Source organism: Thalassophryne amazonica, chromosome 11 (assembly GCF_902500255.1).
Source record: "Thalassophryne amazonica chromosome 11, fThaAma1.1, whole genome shotgun sequence".
Taxonomy (NCBI): Eukaryota; Metazoa; Chordata; class Actinopteri; order Batrachoidiformes; family Batrachoididae; genus Thalassophryne; species Thalassophryne amazonica.
Window position 1 is genome coordinate 8,988,970 of NC_047113.1, and position 17,602 is coordinate 9,006,571.

At 41.6% G+C, this 17,602-nt stretch overlaps 2 protein-coding genes across 2 annotated transcripts in view; one reads left to right on the plus strand and one right to left on the minus strand.

Annotated features, from left to right (window-relative positions):
• Positions 1-1,641: 1,641 nt before the first annotated feature.
• LOC117520191 (non-histone chromosomal protein HMG-14A-like) lies at positions 1,642-5,094 on the minus strand. Its single transcript, XM_034181509.1, has 6 exons — positions 4,938-5,094; positions 4,027-4,050; positions 3,855-3,884; positions 2,865-2,912; positions 2,639-2,758; positions 1,642-2,560 (listed from the first exon to the last, which is right to left on the minus strand). Exons 1-6 carry the CDS (start codon positions 4,950-4,952, stop codon positions 2,513-2,515), a joined length of 285 nt encoding a protein of 94 aa, XP_034037400.1. The 5' UTR covers positions 4,953-5,094; the 3' UTR covers positions 1,642-2,512.
• Positions 5,095-5,984: 890 nt separating this feature from the next.
• sh3bgrl (SH3 domain binding glutamate-rich protein like) overlaps positions 5,985-17,602 on the plus strand; it is a 92,444-nt gene continuing 80,826 nt past the window's right edge. The window contains exon 1 of the mRNA XM_034181651.1: positions 5,985-6,144. Within this exon, the coding sequence (XP_034037542.1) occupies positions 6,100-6,144 (45 nt within the window). The 5' untranslated portion in view covers positions 5,985-6,099. The remainder of the gene's footprint in view (positions 6,145-17,602) is intronic.

Below are 17,602 nucleotides of genomic sequence, written 5' to 3' on the forward strand. Positions count from 1 at the left end.
AGCTACACTGTTTGTTTTGATTAATGATTGATGTTAATGAAGACCAAGACATATTCAGCAACTTGGAAATGTCCATGTGTCCATCTCCTGACTTGCCTGAAGAACACTGGCTGTAAAAATGATGATTTGCGAACAATAATCCTTCTATTTAGTTCGTCCAGTTACTTATGGGCTCTGAAAATAGAGAGACTGAGCATAAAATGGCAGTAATTCTGCAATGGCTGTTGGGATATTTTTGTTAAACCCTTCAGATGTGTGCAGTGGCAACATTTAAAAACTTGTCCATGTCCAATACTTATGGACTTGGCTGTTGGCCATGTTGCCGTTTATGTTCACAGTATTTAAAAAATGAGACAGGCCTGACACCTAGTGGCGACTCGTTGCAATGACGCCTTTACACACAAAATGTCGACAAAATGGAGCCGAGCTCGGCCATGACAATGCAGGTCAGAGGAGCCGAGACCACAGCAAGAAGAACACCTTCTCTGAGGGATGGAGACACAAAAACACTACTTCAGACACAAAATGACGCTCGCTGCTGACCCGCTGCAGCTCAATTGATCCATGAAATGGCCTTTTGGAGGATTTCACAGCATTTCCTCGTAATTAAAAGTATGTTAGACGGAGTATTTCAGCTCCCAGCAGGGTTTGGGTGGTGAGGAAAGCAGAAAACGCACAATAGGCCTGATGCTGGAGGCCAGTGCACACATACAAAGCAGATAGAAACTGAGTATGTCTGCTCAAGAAGACACCGATCAGAACACAACCTGGTGCATCATCAGCCTGTGAACATGTATGAAACATGGAGCTGGTTTTATGAGTGCACAGAAAGAAAACCTGCAAATTACACAGCATAATAAAAACATGCATGCTGTGTGAGGGTTGAGGCGAATGAAGGTCATGTATTTACGGTGCATTAAGGTTGTGGAGGTTGCCGCCAACAGGCAGGTGAAAGGTATGGGCCTGCTGGGTTTTAAACCAGCCACTGTATGTTTGCTTCATGCCTGGAGGCCCTTCAAAACACCAGTCCCTCACAGGATACATCCACAGGTACCCACTTAGAGCTGGGTTAACTGGGGACAATGCAGTTGAAGTATGAAGCACATAGCTCGACTCGAAACCTGGTCTCCACACGATTTACACCTAAAGTTATGGTTTACATTGATGGAGCAAAGGTCAGATCTTCAGATACAGGTTGTATTCCAAACCACTTTATTCAGATTAAATGACAATATGTTCACGTTTATTGACAATCCAGATTTAGAGCATTAAATGCAGATTTAAGTCAGACTTCCACTGTTAGAGATATTAAATCATGTCCTACTGTGACAGCCTAAGCAGTTATTTAATAGACCAAATTCTACTTTATGCACTTTTCCACATTCGTTTTGTTCATTTTCTGAAGCTGCTTAGTCTTGTTAAAAAGCACTGGACCACATCAAACACCAAGTTACACTTTTAAAACAACACAAACCATTAGGTGCCATTATATCAATCTGCCTGCTAGAAAGTTGAGCTTCTTAAATTGTTCGTTTTTATACATATATGCACTTTGCTGTTTTCCCTGATATTAACATAAGTGCATTGCGCACAGAAAAGCTCTAATAAACCACACGGGCAAAAATCAAACTCAAGACATTATTTCGAGGAAAATTCTCAGGACTTCTTTTTATTAAGAGAATTTCAGAACATAAGAGAGGGACCAGACACCTGCACTTGTCAGAGAATCCAAATTCAATTATTGGAAAAACAAAATGTTAAAACCAAAGTGTTTAGAAAAGCTGACATGACAGCGTTGGTGGAGCAGGAGCTGTTTTACACGCAGGGTCGTCTTGAGGACAGGTTGGAGGCATCGCTGTTCCCGGAATGTTTTACATGTTCGTCTTCCTCTTTCTTATGAACAAAATGATTCAACACACTTAAAAAAAAAAAAAAAAAAAAAAAATAATAATAATAATAATATACACAATTTCAATGGGGTAGGGTGGGGAGAAAGAACTCATGAGGCAGAAGCGAGGGAACTCACTGCACATTTAGAAGTCTAAAAGAATCACCCACATTATCATGGCTGAACCGTTAATAACACATGGATAAAGTCTGAACTGTGGGGGAGAGAAGACTGATCCATGGAGGAGAGGGAAGGGAAATATAGAGGGGAGGGGAGAAACCCAAAACAAAACACAGTAATACACAACTCACAACATAGCCAATCCGGCAGGGACACACTTTCTACACCAAACAAGCCTTCAACAATCATGAAATGCCATTTTAAAAAGATTTTAGTGTGTTCATCTTGCTTGCAGACACTTGATATGACCACTGCAAATCTGCAAGGTGCTCCATAATCAGCTTTGCTTTTTGTGCTAAAAATCTGTACGGATACTTATAAAATCATTGATAAAAATATTCCTCTGTTAACAATACACCTTGGAGGGAAACCATGTGAGAGATTTGTGGGGTCGGGCGGGGTGGGTTTGGGATTGTAGTGGAGGAGGAAGCTCGGGCAGTAGTGCTACTCAGACTTGGTCTCCTCCTTGGCCTCCTCGGGGGCTGCCTCCACCTGCAGGACAAACAAGACGGGACAAAAGTCACGACGCAGAACCAAAAAAATCTCCACCTTGGAGTGAAGCCGACGCACCTCGTTGGTCTTGGCCTCGCCGTTTTCAGAGTGGTTTTCCTCATTTGCTTCTGCCTCAGCATTCTCCTTTGCCTTCTTGGCCTTCTTGTCCTCTTTCTTGTCGTTCACAGCCTTTTCTTTCTGCAAGTGCCACCGAAGATGCTGTTAGCAACTTGAACACCTATGATAAGTCAGACCACTGTTTTTCCTGTTTTGTCATGCAAGCAGTGCAAAACCAAACTGGTACCTTTGCTGACTTCTTAACCCTTGGTTCCTGCTTGGTTGTGACTGGTTTCTGTAATAGGAGGGGGACAAAAGTTTGAAAGCAATAATAATTTATCATCTTACAGTGCACCTCCAAAGGCTATTACATTGAAAACTTAAAGAAATTGCCTCAGTTAATAAAACCCTAATAAATTGTTTGTCGAAATTAACAAATTGGCACAAATATTGCTGGGTCAACCCAATTTATTCGAGTGTCACCAACTGAAACACTTTGTCCAATGGTTCTCTGTTCAGTGTTGTTTCTATTATGTACTTTTTACAGAAAAAAAGGTTTCCTAAAAACAAATCTATCCTCTTCATTAAAAAAAAATGTTTCCTGACATTGACACGAGTTTCCTGATGAGGTTATTTAAGGCATGTACACCATATTAAGATGTAATCATTTGAAATGCGTCGGTTGAGCCACCGAGTGATCGTTTGTCAGCATTACAAGCTGGTTCACCTGCTCATTCTTTAAAATATACAGATCAACAGGTTTCATTTACTTTAGAATTCAAGTAAAAACTTTAATTAGTACAAGAACTGTAAATTGTAGTACAGTTTAAAACAATTAGATTTTTTCCTGCACATTCCCAACATTCTTTTTTTAAGGCCCAAAGACAACAGAAAGTCGCAACTGATATCCTGTTTAGACTGAGCTGTGCCTTAATATACTAACTATACAGTGTTAACTCATTTTAATTAGTTTGAGTTTTTAAGATTGGTTTATTTCGTAATGTCATACTTTGCAGGTTTTAATTAACACAGCCTAATTAAAAATATTGCAAATATAGTTGTTGACTTGCTTTCGATTCTCTACAGCAACAAATATATGGTTTGCAAAAAAAAAAGAAAAAAAAAAGAAAAAGAGTGCAACTGTTTGTAATTTTTTTTTTCTAGAATGTGAAAGCATTTATATAGTTATTAACTGCATGTGTTGAAATAACTTATTAGATTATTTGGTGCATCTTACGTCCTTTAACCGATTTGATCTCCTCTGGGGCTGAAACAGAACAAACACAGCGAATTTTAAGTATGGCTGTACTTGAAAAACACAAGTTTTGATATAAAATGTCTTTATTTACACAGTTTAACTACTGATTACATGCTTATTTTTAATAAAGGTGAGCGTGCCCCATTCTTACCTCAATCACTTCTTCGGTCTGTGACTGAAAAAGAGAAATGTAAACAGATTAAACGGCAGCATTTCAAGGTTTACAGCACGTGTTTTAACAATAAGCAATAGCTACATGTGTCAGATGTGCATTCTGATTAATCCTGGCGGGGAACTTTTTAGATGCACGTGAAAATACAGTATTATTATATCAATACATGTTGATTTAATGGAGTTCACGCCAGGATTCTTTGCATAAATAGGTTTTTCAGGAAAAAGTGCAGAGAGAAGCGGGCCTGTGGGGCCACATTTGGAGGGGCCTCTGCTGCTTTTCACTCCGCCATTTAAGCTCAGATTTGAAAGCTGGCGCGGGAGATTTACAGAAGGGGGGAGGGACCACTTTCAGCTCCCAAGCGCCATCAGGCGGCAGAGCGCCGTCATTGCAGCCATTTCGGACTGCGAACAAAGAGAGAAAATATTCAATTTTATCGAAATGCGGCGACGAATGTTTAATGTTATGGTCAAAATGCTAAGTAATGTCACCAGTGCATTTTCTGCCGGCGGTTTTGGGCGGTTCGGGGACTGGACGGTGTTAAAAGACGCGTTTGTTCTCGATAGGTCGGCGACGAAGGTGGACAAGAGCTGCAAAGCATGGCTGCTGCTTGTGCTTTAACTGCATGGAGACACTTCTGACTCCCCCAAAGGACGGCGGAGCACGCAACAAAACGCCGCTTTTTTTAGCCGTCCCCGGGCGGGAAAATATTCGTTTTAACACACAAAAAAATTCTATCCCATCTGCAACACGGGGTAAAAAATGACCGGCGAGAAATAACGGTTTTTACGTCGTGTTATAATTAAGTAACGTCTTAGAGTGGATGGCTTCGCGGCGCGTTCACGGCAGATCGAAAATAATAATAATAATGGTAATTTGAGAATACGTACCTTTCTCTTGGGCATGTTGACCTCCTGGAGTTTTTTTTTTTTTTTCTCACAAACACAATTTAAAAACTGCTTTTTGTCAGTGGGTTTCAGTGCATGTGAAGACGAGTTGTCTCCCTTATGCTCGGCAGTGTAGTAAACAGTGGAACAGAGAGGCGACTGGCTGAATGGGGGGAGGGGTGCGGCTACAGCCGTGATTGATAGGCCCTCAGCCAATCAGCTTGCGCCTTTCGGGCCCGCAGAACACTCGGAATTTTTGGAGCCGGTGATGTTCTGGGGTCGAATCATGGCTTCTGTGTGTGTGTGTGTGTGTGTTAGAAAGGGAGAGAGAGGGGGGGGGAGGAAGCCTGCGGGGGAGACAGGCTTTGATTTGAGGACACACACACAACATGTTCACTTAAAGCAAATGGAGAGAGCCCGCGAGCTCGAGCTCGAGCTGCTCGCGCCAAAGCTTAGCAGGGGGGCTCCACTTGGGGTTGCACGCGCCCGTGGAATCCCGTGCATGATTGCTGGCACGTGCAAAAGCACGGGGCGAGCATCTTACAGCGTCCAGCCAGGCGAAAATACACCAAAAAATCACTTTCTATGCGAGACCAATATGGCGCCCACTCCTCTCCGACACTTTTTTTTTTTTTTTTTTTGGTCAGTCGGGCTTTGGCTGAATTCGTTTCAGGGGAAAAGCCCATCGTCGTGTGCGCCAGACGCCTGTAGGGGGCGCACGAAGTCTGTCCAAGAAATGCTCCTGCTCAGCGCAATAAAAGCAGCCAGAATTTAAAAAAACAAACAAATAAATCACAGTCAGAAATGTTTTCTCTCACTTTCTCACACCGGTTGTTGTTCATTAAATACCCAGTGTAGCAAGGACCGTGAACACAACGGTCAGCCTTACACACAATGGGTCGGTGTGTGTGTGTGTGTGTGTGTGTGTGTGTGTGTGTGTGTGTGTGCGTGCGGAGAGATCTGCTGCGCGCGCGTGCGAAGGGGGCGGGGTTGGACAGCAGAGAGGCGGAGGAGGAATGCGAAGCTCCATCCACCGGAGAGAAAAAAGGAGCATTTGCGCAGATCGTCTGCGCTCCTTCCAACACGCAGGATTCCAGTCTGGAACTTTGTTATTGTTTGAGTCCCAGCGCGCCAGCAGCAGGAGAACCACATCCAGGGATCGAACATGGTCATCAAAGTGTACATAGCATCTTCTTCTGGCTCCACTTCGGTAAGCAGCAAACAACAGCACAGTTGCATGTGCTTTTATATTTTATTTCATTTTATTGATTTTTTTTTTTTTTTAAATGGCTGTCAGAGTGATCTGCCATCCTCAGATTGCTGTCAGTGTAAAAAGTGAGTTGAAGTTGCAGAGAGGTCCATCAGCTCTGCTGGTCCTCCTCCTCCTGAGGACAGGCAATTCTGTGTCTCTGCTGCTCTTTTCTTGATATCTCTGCATTTTCTTGGATTTTGTCGTGAGCAAAGCGGCAGGAAGTCAAATTTTTAAAAAAAGGAAAGGAAGTTGCAAGTATGTTAAGAGGGTGCAGCTCTCTCAGCTGTGGTTTCACATACTACTTCCTCCTGTGCAACCGAGCACCCCTCCCTCCCCAAAAAGGGAAAACATCACAATAATTTAAAATGTGCATGCTCTGCTGTGTGTGTGTGTGTGTGTGTGTGTGTGTGTGTGTGTGTGTGTGTGTGTGTGTGTGTGTGTGTGTGTGTGTGTGTGTGTGTGTGTGTGTGTGTGTGTGTGTGTGTGTGTGTGTGTGTGTGTGTGCTTTTGCCTGGTAAGTGTGACTGTGCATTCTTATACACCAAGTTGTCCTGGAGCTTCAGGCCTTCCAGTTTCTTCTTAGAAATTAGAGGAATGATTGTGATGCAATTCTCCAAGGCCTCTTTTTAGATATGCAGCTGCAGCCCAACTGCACTTACTGCTGTGTGTGTGACCTGTAGGAGTACAGCCCGATCACAGTACTGGTTGTTTAAGCTTCCATAGTTTTAAGAAAGCGCCTGTGCAAAAAGAAAATCACTGTAATATCTTACGAGAGTCACAACGTTTGAGATTAAAGCTGCATTGTGTCAGATGTAGAGGTGTTTATTTGTATAAACTGAGCATAGTATTCATACCCATCTCTGTTGTACAACCCCTGGCAAAAATTATGGAATCACCGGCCTCGGAGGATGTTCATTCAGTTGTTTAATTTTGTAGAAAAAAAGCAGATCACAGACATGACACAAAACTAAAGTCATTTCAAATGACAACTTTCTGGCTTTAAGAAACACTATAAGAAATCAAGAAAAAAAGATTGTGGCAGTCAGTAACGGTTACTTTTTTAGACCAAGCAAAGGAAAAAAATATGGAATCACTCAATTCTGAGGAAAAAATTATGGAATCACCCTGTAAATTTTCATCCCCCAAACTAACACCTGCATCATATCAGATCTGCTCATTGACATTGACCCTATGCCATTACATTGACCCTATGTGTCTTTTTACAAGGAATGTTTCACAGTTTTTGCTCTATGGCAAGATGCATTATCATCTTGAAACATCCCCAAACATCCTTTCAATTGTCCAAAATATCAACGTAAACTTGTGCATTTATTGATGATGTAATGACAGCCATCTCCCCAGTGCCTTTACGTTACATGCAGCCCCATATCATCAATGACTGTGGAAATTTACATGTTCTCTTCAGGCAGTCATCATTATAAATCTCATTGGAACGGCACCAAACAAAAGTTCCAGCATCATCACCTTGCCCAATGCAGATTCGAGATTCATCACTGAATATGACTTTCATCCAGTCATCCACAGTCCACGATTGCTTTTCCTTAGCCCATTGTAACCTTGTTTTTTTTCTGTTTAGGTGTTAATGATGGCTTTCGTTTAGCTTTTCTGTATGTAAATCCCATTTCCTTTAGGCGGTTTCTTACAGTTCGGTCACAGACGTTGACTCCAGTTTCCTCCCATTCGTTCCTCATTTGTTGTGCATTTTTCGATTTTTGAGACATATTGTTTTAAGTTTTCTGTCTTGACGCTTTGATGTCTTCCTTGGTCTACCAGTATGTTTGCCTTTAACAACCTTCCCATGTTGCTTGTATTTGGTCCAGAGTTTAGACACAGCTGACTGTGAATAACCAACATCTTTTGCAACATTGCATGATGATTTGCTCTCTTTTAAGAGTTTGATAATCCTCTCCTTTGTTTCAATTGACATCTCTCGTGTTGGAGCCATGATTCATGTCAGTCCACTTGGTGCAACAGCTCTCCAAGGTGTGATCACTCCTTTTTAGATGCAGACTAACGAGCAGATCTGATATGATGCAGGTGTTAGTTTTGGGGATGAAAATTTATAGGGTGATTCCATAATTTTTTCCTCAGAATTGAGTGATTCCATATTTTTTTCCTCTGCTTGGTCTAAAAAAGTAACTGTTACTGACTGTCACAATCTTTTTTTCTTGATTTCTTATAGTGTTTCTTAAAGCCAGAAAGTTGCCTTTTGAAATGACTTTAGTTTTGTGTCATGTCTGTGATCTGCTTTTTTTTCTACAAAATTAAACAACTGAATGAACATCCTCAGAGGCTGGTGATTCCATAATTTTTGCCAGGGGTTGTATAAAACAGCAAATCAGTTTGTTTTTTTAGACTTAGAATGAGTCCGTCATATCTACAAGGGAGCGGTGTCCCCTCATGGAGGCTGCCATGTTGCAGTGCCATGGTAGCCTAAAAGGGACACATTTAGTCTGTCTTTCAACATTTTGCAGGAAGACTGAAGAAAAGATAAGAGGAATTGGGGTTGCTCCCCTAAGCATCAGGTGGTATTCCATTACCTTCTAAATTGAGCAAATTGAAAAGACTTCTTGTCCAGGTAGCTCTTCCCACACTTCCCTATTCTCTGTCAAGTTCTTGACCTCTTCCTTGCGGATCCTGAGGCATTCCCAAACCATCTGGGAAATACAATTCCTTCAGTGTGTCCTGGGTCTTTCCTGGGGCCTCCTCTCAGTCGGGCGTTCCAGGAAGACCTCCCTAGACAACCAGGGGGCATCCTCGCCACATGCCTAAACCACCTCACCCGGTTCCGTTCAATGCAGAGAAGCAGTGGACAGAGTCCGTCTCAGACATTTGAGCTTCTCACCCTGTCCACGAGTGTAAGACTAGATACCTGATTGAGGAATATAATTTCCGCCGCTTTTATCTGCAGACTTGTTCTTTTTGCCAATACTCAAAGTTCACAACTTAAGTGAGGATGGGAGCATGAATCAACTGGTAAATCGAGAGTCTCACATTCTGGCTCAGCTATTTTTCACCATGACAGTCCAGTAAAGCATCCACGATACATTGTACGCCGCTCCAAGCTGTCTATCAATCTCATGCTCCACCTTACCTACACTTGTGAACAAGTGCCTGAGATGCTTAAACTTCTCCACTTTTGGCAAAAACATGGTGGTTTGTCAAATGACTTGAAATAGTTTTGCATTTTTTTGCTCCTTTTTTGGAAAAAGTGGAAGCGGAAACACTTTTTCCACTCTTACAGGTCACATGATGTTCTAAAATACATGGAAACATACATGTGGAAGAAGTAAGGGGCAGAGAGCTTGTTAAATGTTATAAGAATTGATATACAGTAATTTATACCGCATTTTATACAGCAATACTGTATAAAAAACACAATCACACGTCAATATTTCGTGTGACTTACAGTTCTGTTGTCATGACTGTTGGATTTATAGTTCTTACGGGATCCTCGTCGTTAGAATGACAGCTGCCGCAATAACACAGAACCCAGGAGTCACATTCCATTGGTTAATGAAAACGCTGTTATTTCACAATTCTGCTTTGTCGACATTCTGAAAATGTCACTAAAATTCTGCATATCTGTAATGGAAACCCAGCTACAGTCTGCGGGTTGTTAGTGCAGGTGAACAAGTTTGATAACCCGCATTTTTGTGAAATGGAGGATCGTTTGTCTTTCCTATCAAACGAGAACGCAAGGGAGCACAAGTCCCTTTTACCAACAAAGTAAAAACACGAAAAGAAACAAAATCGTGACCAGCAATAATGCAATCTGTCACCACTAGATGACACTAAATTCTGCACACTGTAGCTTTAATGGTCAGTTTTTACTCCTGTGCTGCTGCTGCTGCTGCTGCTGCACTTCGTCGTCTTGACCCGATCTGAAATCATTTAGTGTCTGTTCTCCTTTACTTTTATATCTCACCACCAGGGGCAGTGCTACATTGTGGTGCCAGAAAACATAGTAGAAGAAGCCCAAACTGGAAACAGCTTTCATTAGACTGGCATATCATGGGGTGTTGAAATTTGGCTGCATTTATTGAAGTCTGATGAAAGTATTGAACTCTTTTCAAATCAAATCAAATCAATTTTATTTATATAGCGCCAAATCACAACAAACAGTTGCCCCAAGACGCTTTATATTGTAAGGCAAGGCCATACAATAATTACGGAAAAACCCCAACGGTCAAAACGACCCCCTGTGAGCAAGCACTTGGCGACAGTGGGAAGGAAAAACTCCCTTTAACAGGAAGAAACCTCCATCAGAACCAGGCTCAGGGAGGGGCAGTCTTCTGCTGGGACTGGTTGGGGCTGAGGGAGAGAACCAGGAAAAAGACATGCTGTGGAGGGGAGCAGAGATCAATCACTAATGATTAAATGCAGAGTGGTGCATACAGAGCAAAAAGAGAAAGAAACACTCAGTGCATCATGGGAACCCCCCAGCAGTCTAAGTCTATAGCAGCATAACTAAGGGATGGTTCAGGGTCACCTGATCCAGCCCTAACTATAAGCTTTAGCAAAAAGGAAAGTTTTAAGCCTAATCTTAAAAGTAGAGAGGGTGTCTGTCTCCATGATCTGAATTGGGAGCTGGTTCCACAGGAGAGGAGCCTGAAAGCTGAAGGCTCTGCCTCCCATTCTACTCTTACAAACCCTAGGAACTACAAGTAAGCCTGCAGTCTGAGAGCGAAGCGCTCTATTGGGGTGATATGGTACTATGAGGTCCCTAAGATAAGATGGGACCTGATTATTCAAAACCTTATAAGTAAGAAGAAGAATTTTAAATTCTATTCTAGAATTAACAGGAAGCCAATGAAGAGAGGCCAATATGGGTGAGATATGCTCTCTCCTTCTAGTCCCCGTCAGTACTCTAGCTGCAGCATTTTGAATTAACTGAAGGCTTTTCAGGGAACTTTTAGGACAACCTGATAATAATGAATTACAATAGTCCAGCCTAGAGGAAATAAATGCATGAATTAATTTTTCAGCATCACTCTGAGACAAGACCTTTCTAATTTTAGAAATATTGTGCAAATGCAAAAAAGCAGTCCTACATATTTGCTTAATATGCGCATTGAAGGACATATCCTGATAAAAAATGACTCCAAGATTTCTCACAGTATTACTAGAGGTCAGGGTAATGCCATCCAGAGTAAGGATCTGGTTAGACACCATGTTTCTAAGATTTGTGGGGCCAAGTAAAATAACTTCAGTTTTATCTGAGTTTAAAAGCAGGAAATTAGAGGTCATCCATGTCTTTATGTCTGTAAGACAATCCTGCAGTTTAGCTAATTGGTGTGTGTCCTCTGGCTTCATGGATAGATAAAGCTGGGTATCATCTGCGTAACAATGAAAATTTAAGCAATGCCGTCTAATAATACTGCCTAAGGGAAGCATGTATAAAGTGAATAAAATTGGTCCTAGCACAGAACCTTGTGGAACTCCATAATTAACCTTAGTCTGTGAAGAAGATTCCCCATTTCCATGAACAAATTGTAATCTATTAGATAAATATGATTCAAACCACCGCAGCGCAGTGCCTTTAATACCTATGGCATGCTCTAATCTCTGTAATAAAACTTTATGGTCAACAGTATCAAAAGCAGCACTGAGGTCTAACAGGACAAGCACAGAGATGAGTCCACTGTCTGAGGCCAAAAGATCATTTGTAATGTTCACTAATGCTGTACTATGATGAATTCTAAAACCTGACTGAAACTCTTCAAATAGACCATTCCTCTGCAGATGATCAGTTAGCTGTTTTACAACTACCCTTTCAAGAATTTCTGAGAGAAAAGGAAGGTTGGAGATTGGCCTATAATTAGCTAAGATAGCTGGGTCAAGTGATGGCTTTTTACGTAATGGTTTAATTACTGCCACCTTAAAAGCCTGTGGTACATAGCCAACTAATAAAGATAGATTGATCATATTTAAGATCAAAGCATTAATTAATGGTAGGGCTTCCTTGAGCAGCCTGGTAGGAATGGGGTCTAATAGACATGTTGATGGTTTGGAGAAAGTAACTAATGAAAATAACACCGACAGAACAATCGGAGAGAAAGAGTCTAACCAAATACCGGCATCACTGAAAGCAGCCAAAGATAACAATATGTCTTTGGGATGGTTATGAGTAATTTTTTCTCTAATAGTTAAAATTTTATTAGCAAAGAAAGCCATAAAGTCATTACTAGTTAAAGTTAAAGGAATACTCGGCTCAGTAGAGCTCTTACTCTTTGTCAGCCTGGCTACAGTGCTGAAAAGAAACCTGGGGTTGTTCTTATTTTCTTCAATAAGTGATGAGTAGTAAGATGTCCTAGCTTTACGGAGGGCTTTTTTTATAGAGCAACAGACTCTTTTTCCAGGCTAAGTGAAGATCTTCTAAATTAGTGAGACGCCATTTCCTCTCCAACTTACGGGTTATCTGCTTTAAGCTGCGAGTTTGTGAGTTATACCACGGAGTCAGGCACTTCTGATTTAAGGCTCTCTTTTTCAGAGGAGCTACAGCATCCAAAGTTGTCCTCAATGAGGATGTAAAACTATTGACGAGATACTCTATCTCACTCACAGAGTTTAGGTAGCTACTCTGCCCTGTGTTGGTATATGGCATTGGAGAACATAAAGAAGGAATCATATCCTTAAACCTAGTTACAGCGCTTTCTGAAAGACTTCTACTGTAATGAAACTTTTTCCCCACTGCTGGGTAGTCTGTCAGAGTAAATGTAAATGTTATTAAGAAATGATCAGACAGAAGGGGGTTTTCAGGGAATACTGTTAAGTCTTCAATTTCCATACCATAAGTCAGAACAAGATCTAAAGTATGATTAAAGTGGTGGGTGGACTCATTTACATTTTGAGCAAAGCCAATCGAGTCTAACAGTAGATTAAATGCAGAGTTGAGACTGTCATTCTCAGCATCTGTGTGGATGTTAAAATCGCCCACTATAATTATCTTATCTGAGCTAAGCACTAAGTCAGACAAAAGGTCCGAAAATTCACAGAGAAACTCACAGTAACGACCAGGTGGACGATAGATAACAACAAATAAAACTGGTTTTTGGGACTTCCAATTTGGATGGACAAGACTAAGAGTCAAGCTTTCAAATGAATTAAAGCTCTGTCTGGGTTTTTGATTAATTAATAAGCTGGAGTGGAAGATTGCTGCTAATCCTCTGCCTCGGCCGTGCTACGAGCGTTCTGGCAGTTAGTGTGACTCAGGGGTGTTGACTCATTTAAACTAACATATTCATTCTGCTGTAACCAGGTTTCTGTAAGGCAGAATAAATCAATATGTTGATCAATTATTATATCATTTACTAACAGGGACTTAGAAGAGAGAGATCTAATGTTTAATAGACCACATTTAGCTGTTTTAGTCTGTGGTGCAGTTGAAGGTGCTATATTATTTTTTCTTTTTGAATTTTTATGCTTAAATAGATTTTTGCTGGTTATTGGTGGTCTGGGAGCAGGCACTGTCTCTACGGGGATGGGTAATGAGGGGATGGCAGGGGGAGAGAAGCTGCAGAGAGGTGTGTAAGACTACAACTCTGCTTCCTGGTCCCAACCCTGGGTAGTCACAGTTTGGAGGATTTAATAAAATTGGCCATATTTCTAGAAATGAGAGCTGCTCCATCCAAAGTGGGATGGATGCCGTCTCTCCTAACAAGACCAGGTTTTCCCCAGAAGCTTTGCCAATTATCTATGAAGCCCACCTCATTTTTTGGACACCACTCAGACAGCCAGCAATTCAAGGAGAACATGTGGCTAAACATGTCACTCCCGGTCCGATTGGGGAGGGGCCCAGAGAAAAATACAGAGTCCGACATTGTTTTTGCAAAGTTACACACTGATTCAATGTTCATTTTAGTGACCTCCGATTGGCGTAACCGGGTGTCATTACTGCCGACGTGAATTACAATCTTACCAAATTTACGCTTAGCCTTAGACAGCAGTTTCAAATTTCCTTCAGTGTCACCTGCTCTGGCCCCCGGAAGACAATTGACTATGGTTGCTGGTGTCGCTAACTTCACATTTCTCAAAACAGAGTCGCCAATAACCAGAGTTTGTTCCTTGGTGGGTGTGTCGCAGAGTGGGGAAAAACGGTTAGAGATGTGAACGGGTTGGCGGTGTACATGGGGCTTCTGTTTAGGACTACGCTTCCTCCTCACAGTCACCCAGTCGGCCTGCTTTCCCGGCTGCTTGGGATCTGCCGGAGGGGAACTAATGGCGGCTAAGCTACCTTGGTCCACACCAACTACAGGGGCCTGGCTAGCTGTAGGATTTTCCAAGGTGCAGAGCCGAGTCTCCAGTTCACCCAGCCTGGCCTCCAAAGCTACGAATAAGCTACACTTCAAATCAAATCAAATCAAATCAAATAAATTTTATTTATATAGCGCCAAATCACAACAAACAGTTGCCCCAAGGCACCTTATATTGTAAGGCAAGGCCATACAATAATTACGGAAAAACCCCAACGGTCAAAACGACCCCCTGTGAGTAAGCACTTGGCAACAGTGGGAAGGAAAAACTCCCTTTTAACAGGAAGAAACCTCCAGCAGAACCAGGCTCAGGGAGGGGCAGTCTTCTGCTGGGACTGGTTGGGGCTGAGGGAGAGAACCAGGAAAAAGACATGCTGTGGAGGGGAGCAGAGATCAATCACTAATGATTAAATGCAGAGTGGTGCATACAGAGCAAAAAGAGAAAGAAACACTCAGTGCATCAACCCCCCAGCAGTCTAAGTCTATAGCAGCATAACTAAGGGATGGTTCAGGGTCACCTGATCCAGCCCTAACTGGATCAGTTTATTACAAGTACCATTACTGCTAAAGGAGGCCGAGGAATAACTAAACATTTCACACCCAGAGCAGAAAAGTGTGGGAGAGACAGGACAACTAGAACAACTTGGCTCTTGAATTTTTAATAGGTGACCAGGTAGGGGTCAATTGAAGAATTATACAGGGGTCAGAATTATAAAAATGCTTCAATCATATTGAAAACTACACCAGATTATTTGTCTGATCATAAATAATCCACAAAGGTATAGTTTGGACTACCTATGACTGAATGTTATGGGGTAAAAACAGCAAAAATGGTGACAAAGGTCAATTTCAGTTTGTACAAGGGTCAACAATGAAAGTTGCTTAAATTTTGGTAAAAAATATGCAGTTTATTGGTTCAGTTAATAGGGGTTTTAAAAGGAATAGTTTGCACCATGTGTCATGCTTAGTTATCATGTTACGGGGTAACATATGTCACATGTCATAGAATCCAATGGACATTGACCTTGTTTGACCTTTACGTTGCAGACCAAGCATTCAGCATGGTCCAAACTATTCCATTTATTAATCTTATTAGCTCAACCAATAATTTGCACCACTTTTTCTTTTACCAAAATTGGAGCAACTTTAACTTTTAACCCCTGTACAAACTGAAATTGACCTTTGTCACCATTCTTGCTGTTTTTAACCCCATAACTATAACATTCAGTCATAGTCCAAACTATACCTTTATGGAATCTTTGTGATCAGACAAATAATGTATAGCTTTCAGTATGATTGAAAATTTTGACCACTGTGTAATTCCTCAGTTGACCCCTACCTGGCTGCCTGTTGAAAATTCAAGTGGCCGATCGTATTTGTGCTGAACTTTGTGCTTGCATCTCCGTTTGAAGGATTGTGTCAGTTATCTGCTGCACTAGTTGAAGGTAGATGTAGGAAGTTCTTTTTAGATTTTATTTTTTTTTAACATTGTGATATTGGGTGTTTTTTCATTATTGCAGGGACCTCATTAAAAACAGACAAACAAACATGCAGTCGAAAGACCTGTTGTGCCTTGGCTGAAGTATGCACTGTACTGAGTACCACTTTAGTGTTTGGCTTTTCTCTTGTTAAAGAAAAAATATTTTCTGGTAGCCGTTGCAAGCCTAAACTGCCTTGTCTCCTCTGCATTTATTAATCTTATTAATCTAATAGTGTAGCACATTTACATGAAAAAAATGTCAGAAATATTGTCTAAGACATAAAGCCAAATGCTAAAACTCCATATTTTTTCCACAGTAATGAAAACTTGCCTGCACCCATTCACTTAGTTTTCACTTTTGTGCAAAGCTAACCCTGTGGTTTTTCCACAGTTTTAGTACCACCTCGCTTATACATGCTGCAGTCATGTACAGAGATGCAGTTTTCAGTAGCTGATTGACTTCACTGCCCAGGAGGGAATGACATTTACAAAGGCTCTTGCGAGATGTGGCCTTCCTGTTACAGTCAGAGCCGTTAAACCTCAGACCCGGAGACACCATCATCATGCTGCTGGAGCTTGTCTTGGAAAATCCATTAGCTCCCATTGATTTGTCTTTAACAGGCATGAACACATCTGTCTGCAACTTTAAAGGTTTGTGCACTGAGCAGGTATACACTCTGTTTCCCAGGATGTCACATAGTAATTCAGGTTCATTCTACTTCTCATTTACTTTAAAATGTTTGTCTCTGCAAAGACAGTTTATAATCTGCATGCATGTTTTTGAGAAATTGGCAAAAATGACATCCCCCAGTAAGTTTTATTACTGTACTTCTAAGCATGTTAGGCAGAGGTCTCAAACCTGTTCCAGAAAGAGCAGACAGGGTGCAGGCTTTCTTTGCAACCACCCACTCACTCCACCAGGTGATTTCACTGAGTATCAGTTACTCAGTGCAGGCTTTCTTTGCAACCACCCACTCACTCCACCAGGTGATTTCACTGAGTATCAGTTACTCAGTGAAATCACCTGGTGGAGTGAGTGGGGTGGTTTGCAAAGAAAGCCTGCACCCTCTCAGCTCTATCTGGATGGGTTTGAGACCTCTGTGTTAGACAGTCATTTATTTTATACCAACTAACAGAAAGCCTGGCTTGAGGCAGGGGGACCTTGCTGCCCTGCGATTTAAACCATGAACAGCATCATGTGTTACTAATATAATCTTTGTGACTGTGGTCCCAGCTCTCTTCAGGTCATTGACCATGTCCTCCTGTGTAGTTCTGAGCTTTCTCAGAATCATCCTTACCCCACAAAGTGAGATCTTGCATGGAATCCCAGACTGAGGGAGATTAACAGTCATCTTGTGTTTCTTCCACTTTCTAATCAATAATCATAACAGTTGTTGTCTTCTACCAAGCTGCTTGCCTGTTGTCCTGTAGTCCATCCCAGCCTTTGCAGGTCTACAGTTTTGTCCCTGGATAAAAATTTCAGACCCCTCCATGATTTCTAAGTGGGAGAACTTGCAAAATCGCAGGGTATTCAAATACTTATTTTCCTCACTGTGTGTGTGTAATACACACACACACACACACACACACACACACACACACACACACACACACACACACACACACACACACACCATGGTCAGTGAGAATTCCATGTCTA

Coding starts and splice junctions, on each gene's coding strand:
- LOC117520191 (XM_034181509.1), bottom strand. Junction 3,885..4,026: donor AGACCGAAGAAGTGATTGAG/GTAAGAATGGGG, acceptor GTTCTGTTTCAG/CCCCAGAGGAGATCAAATCG. Junction 2,913..3,854: donor GATCAAATCGGTTAAAGGAC/GTAAGATGCACC, acceptor CTCCTATTACAG/AAACCAGTCACAACCAAGCA.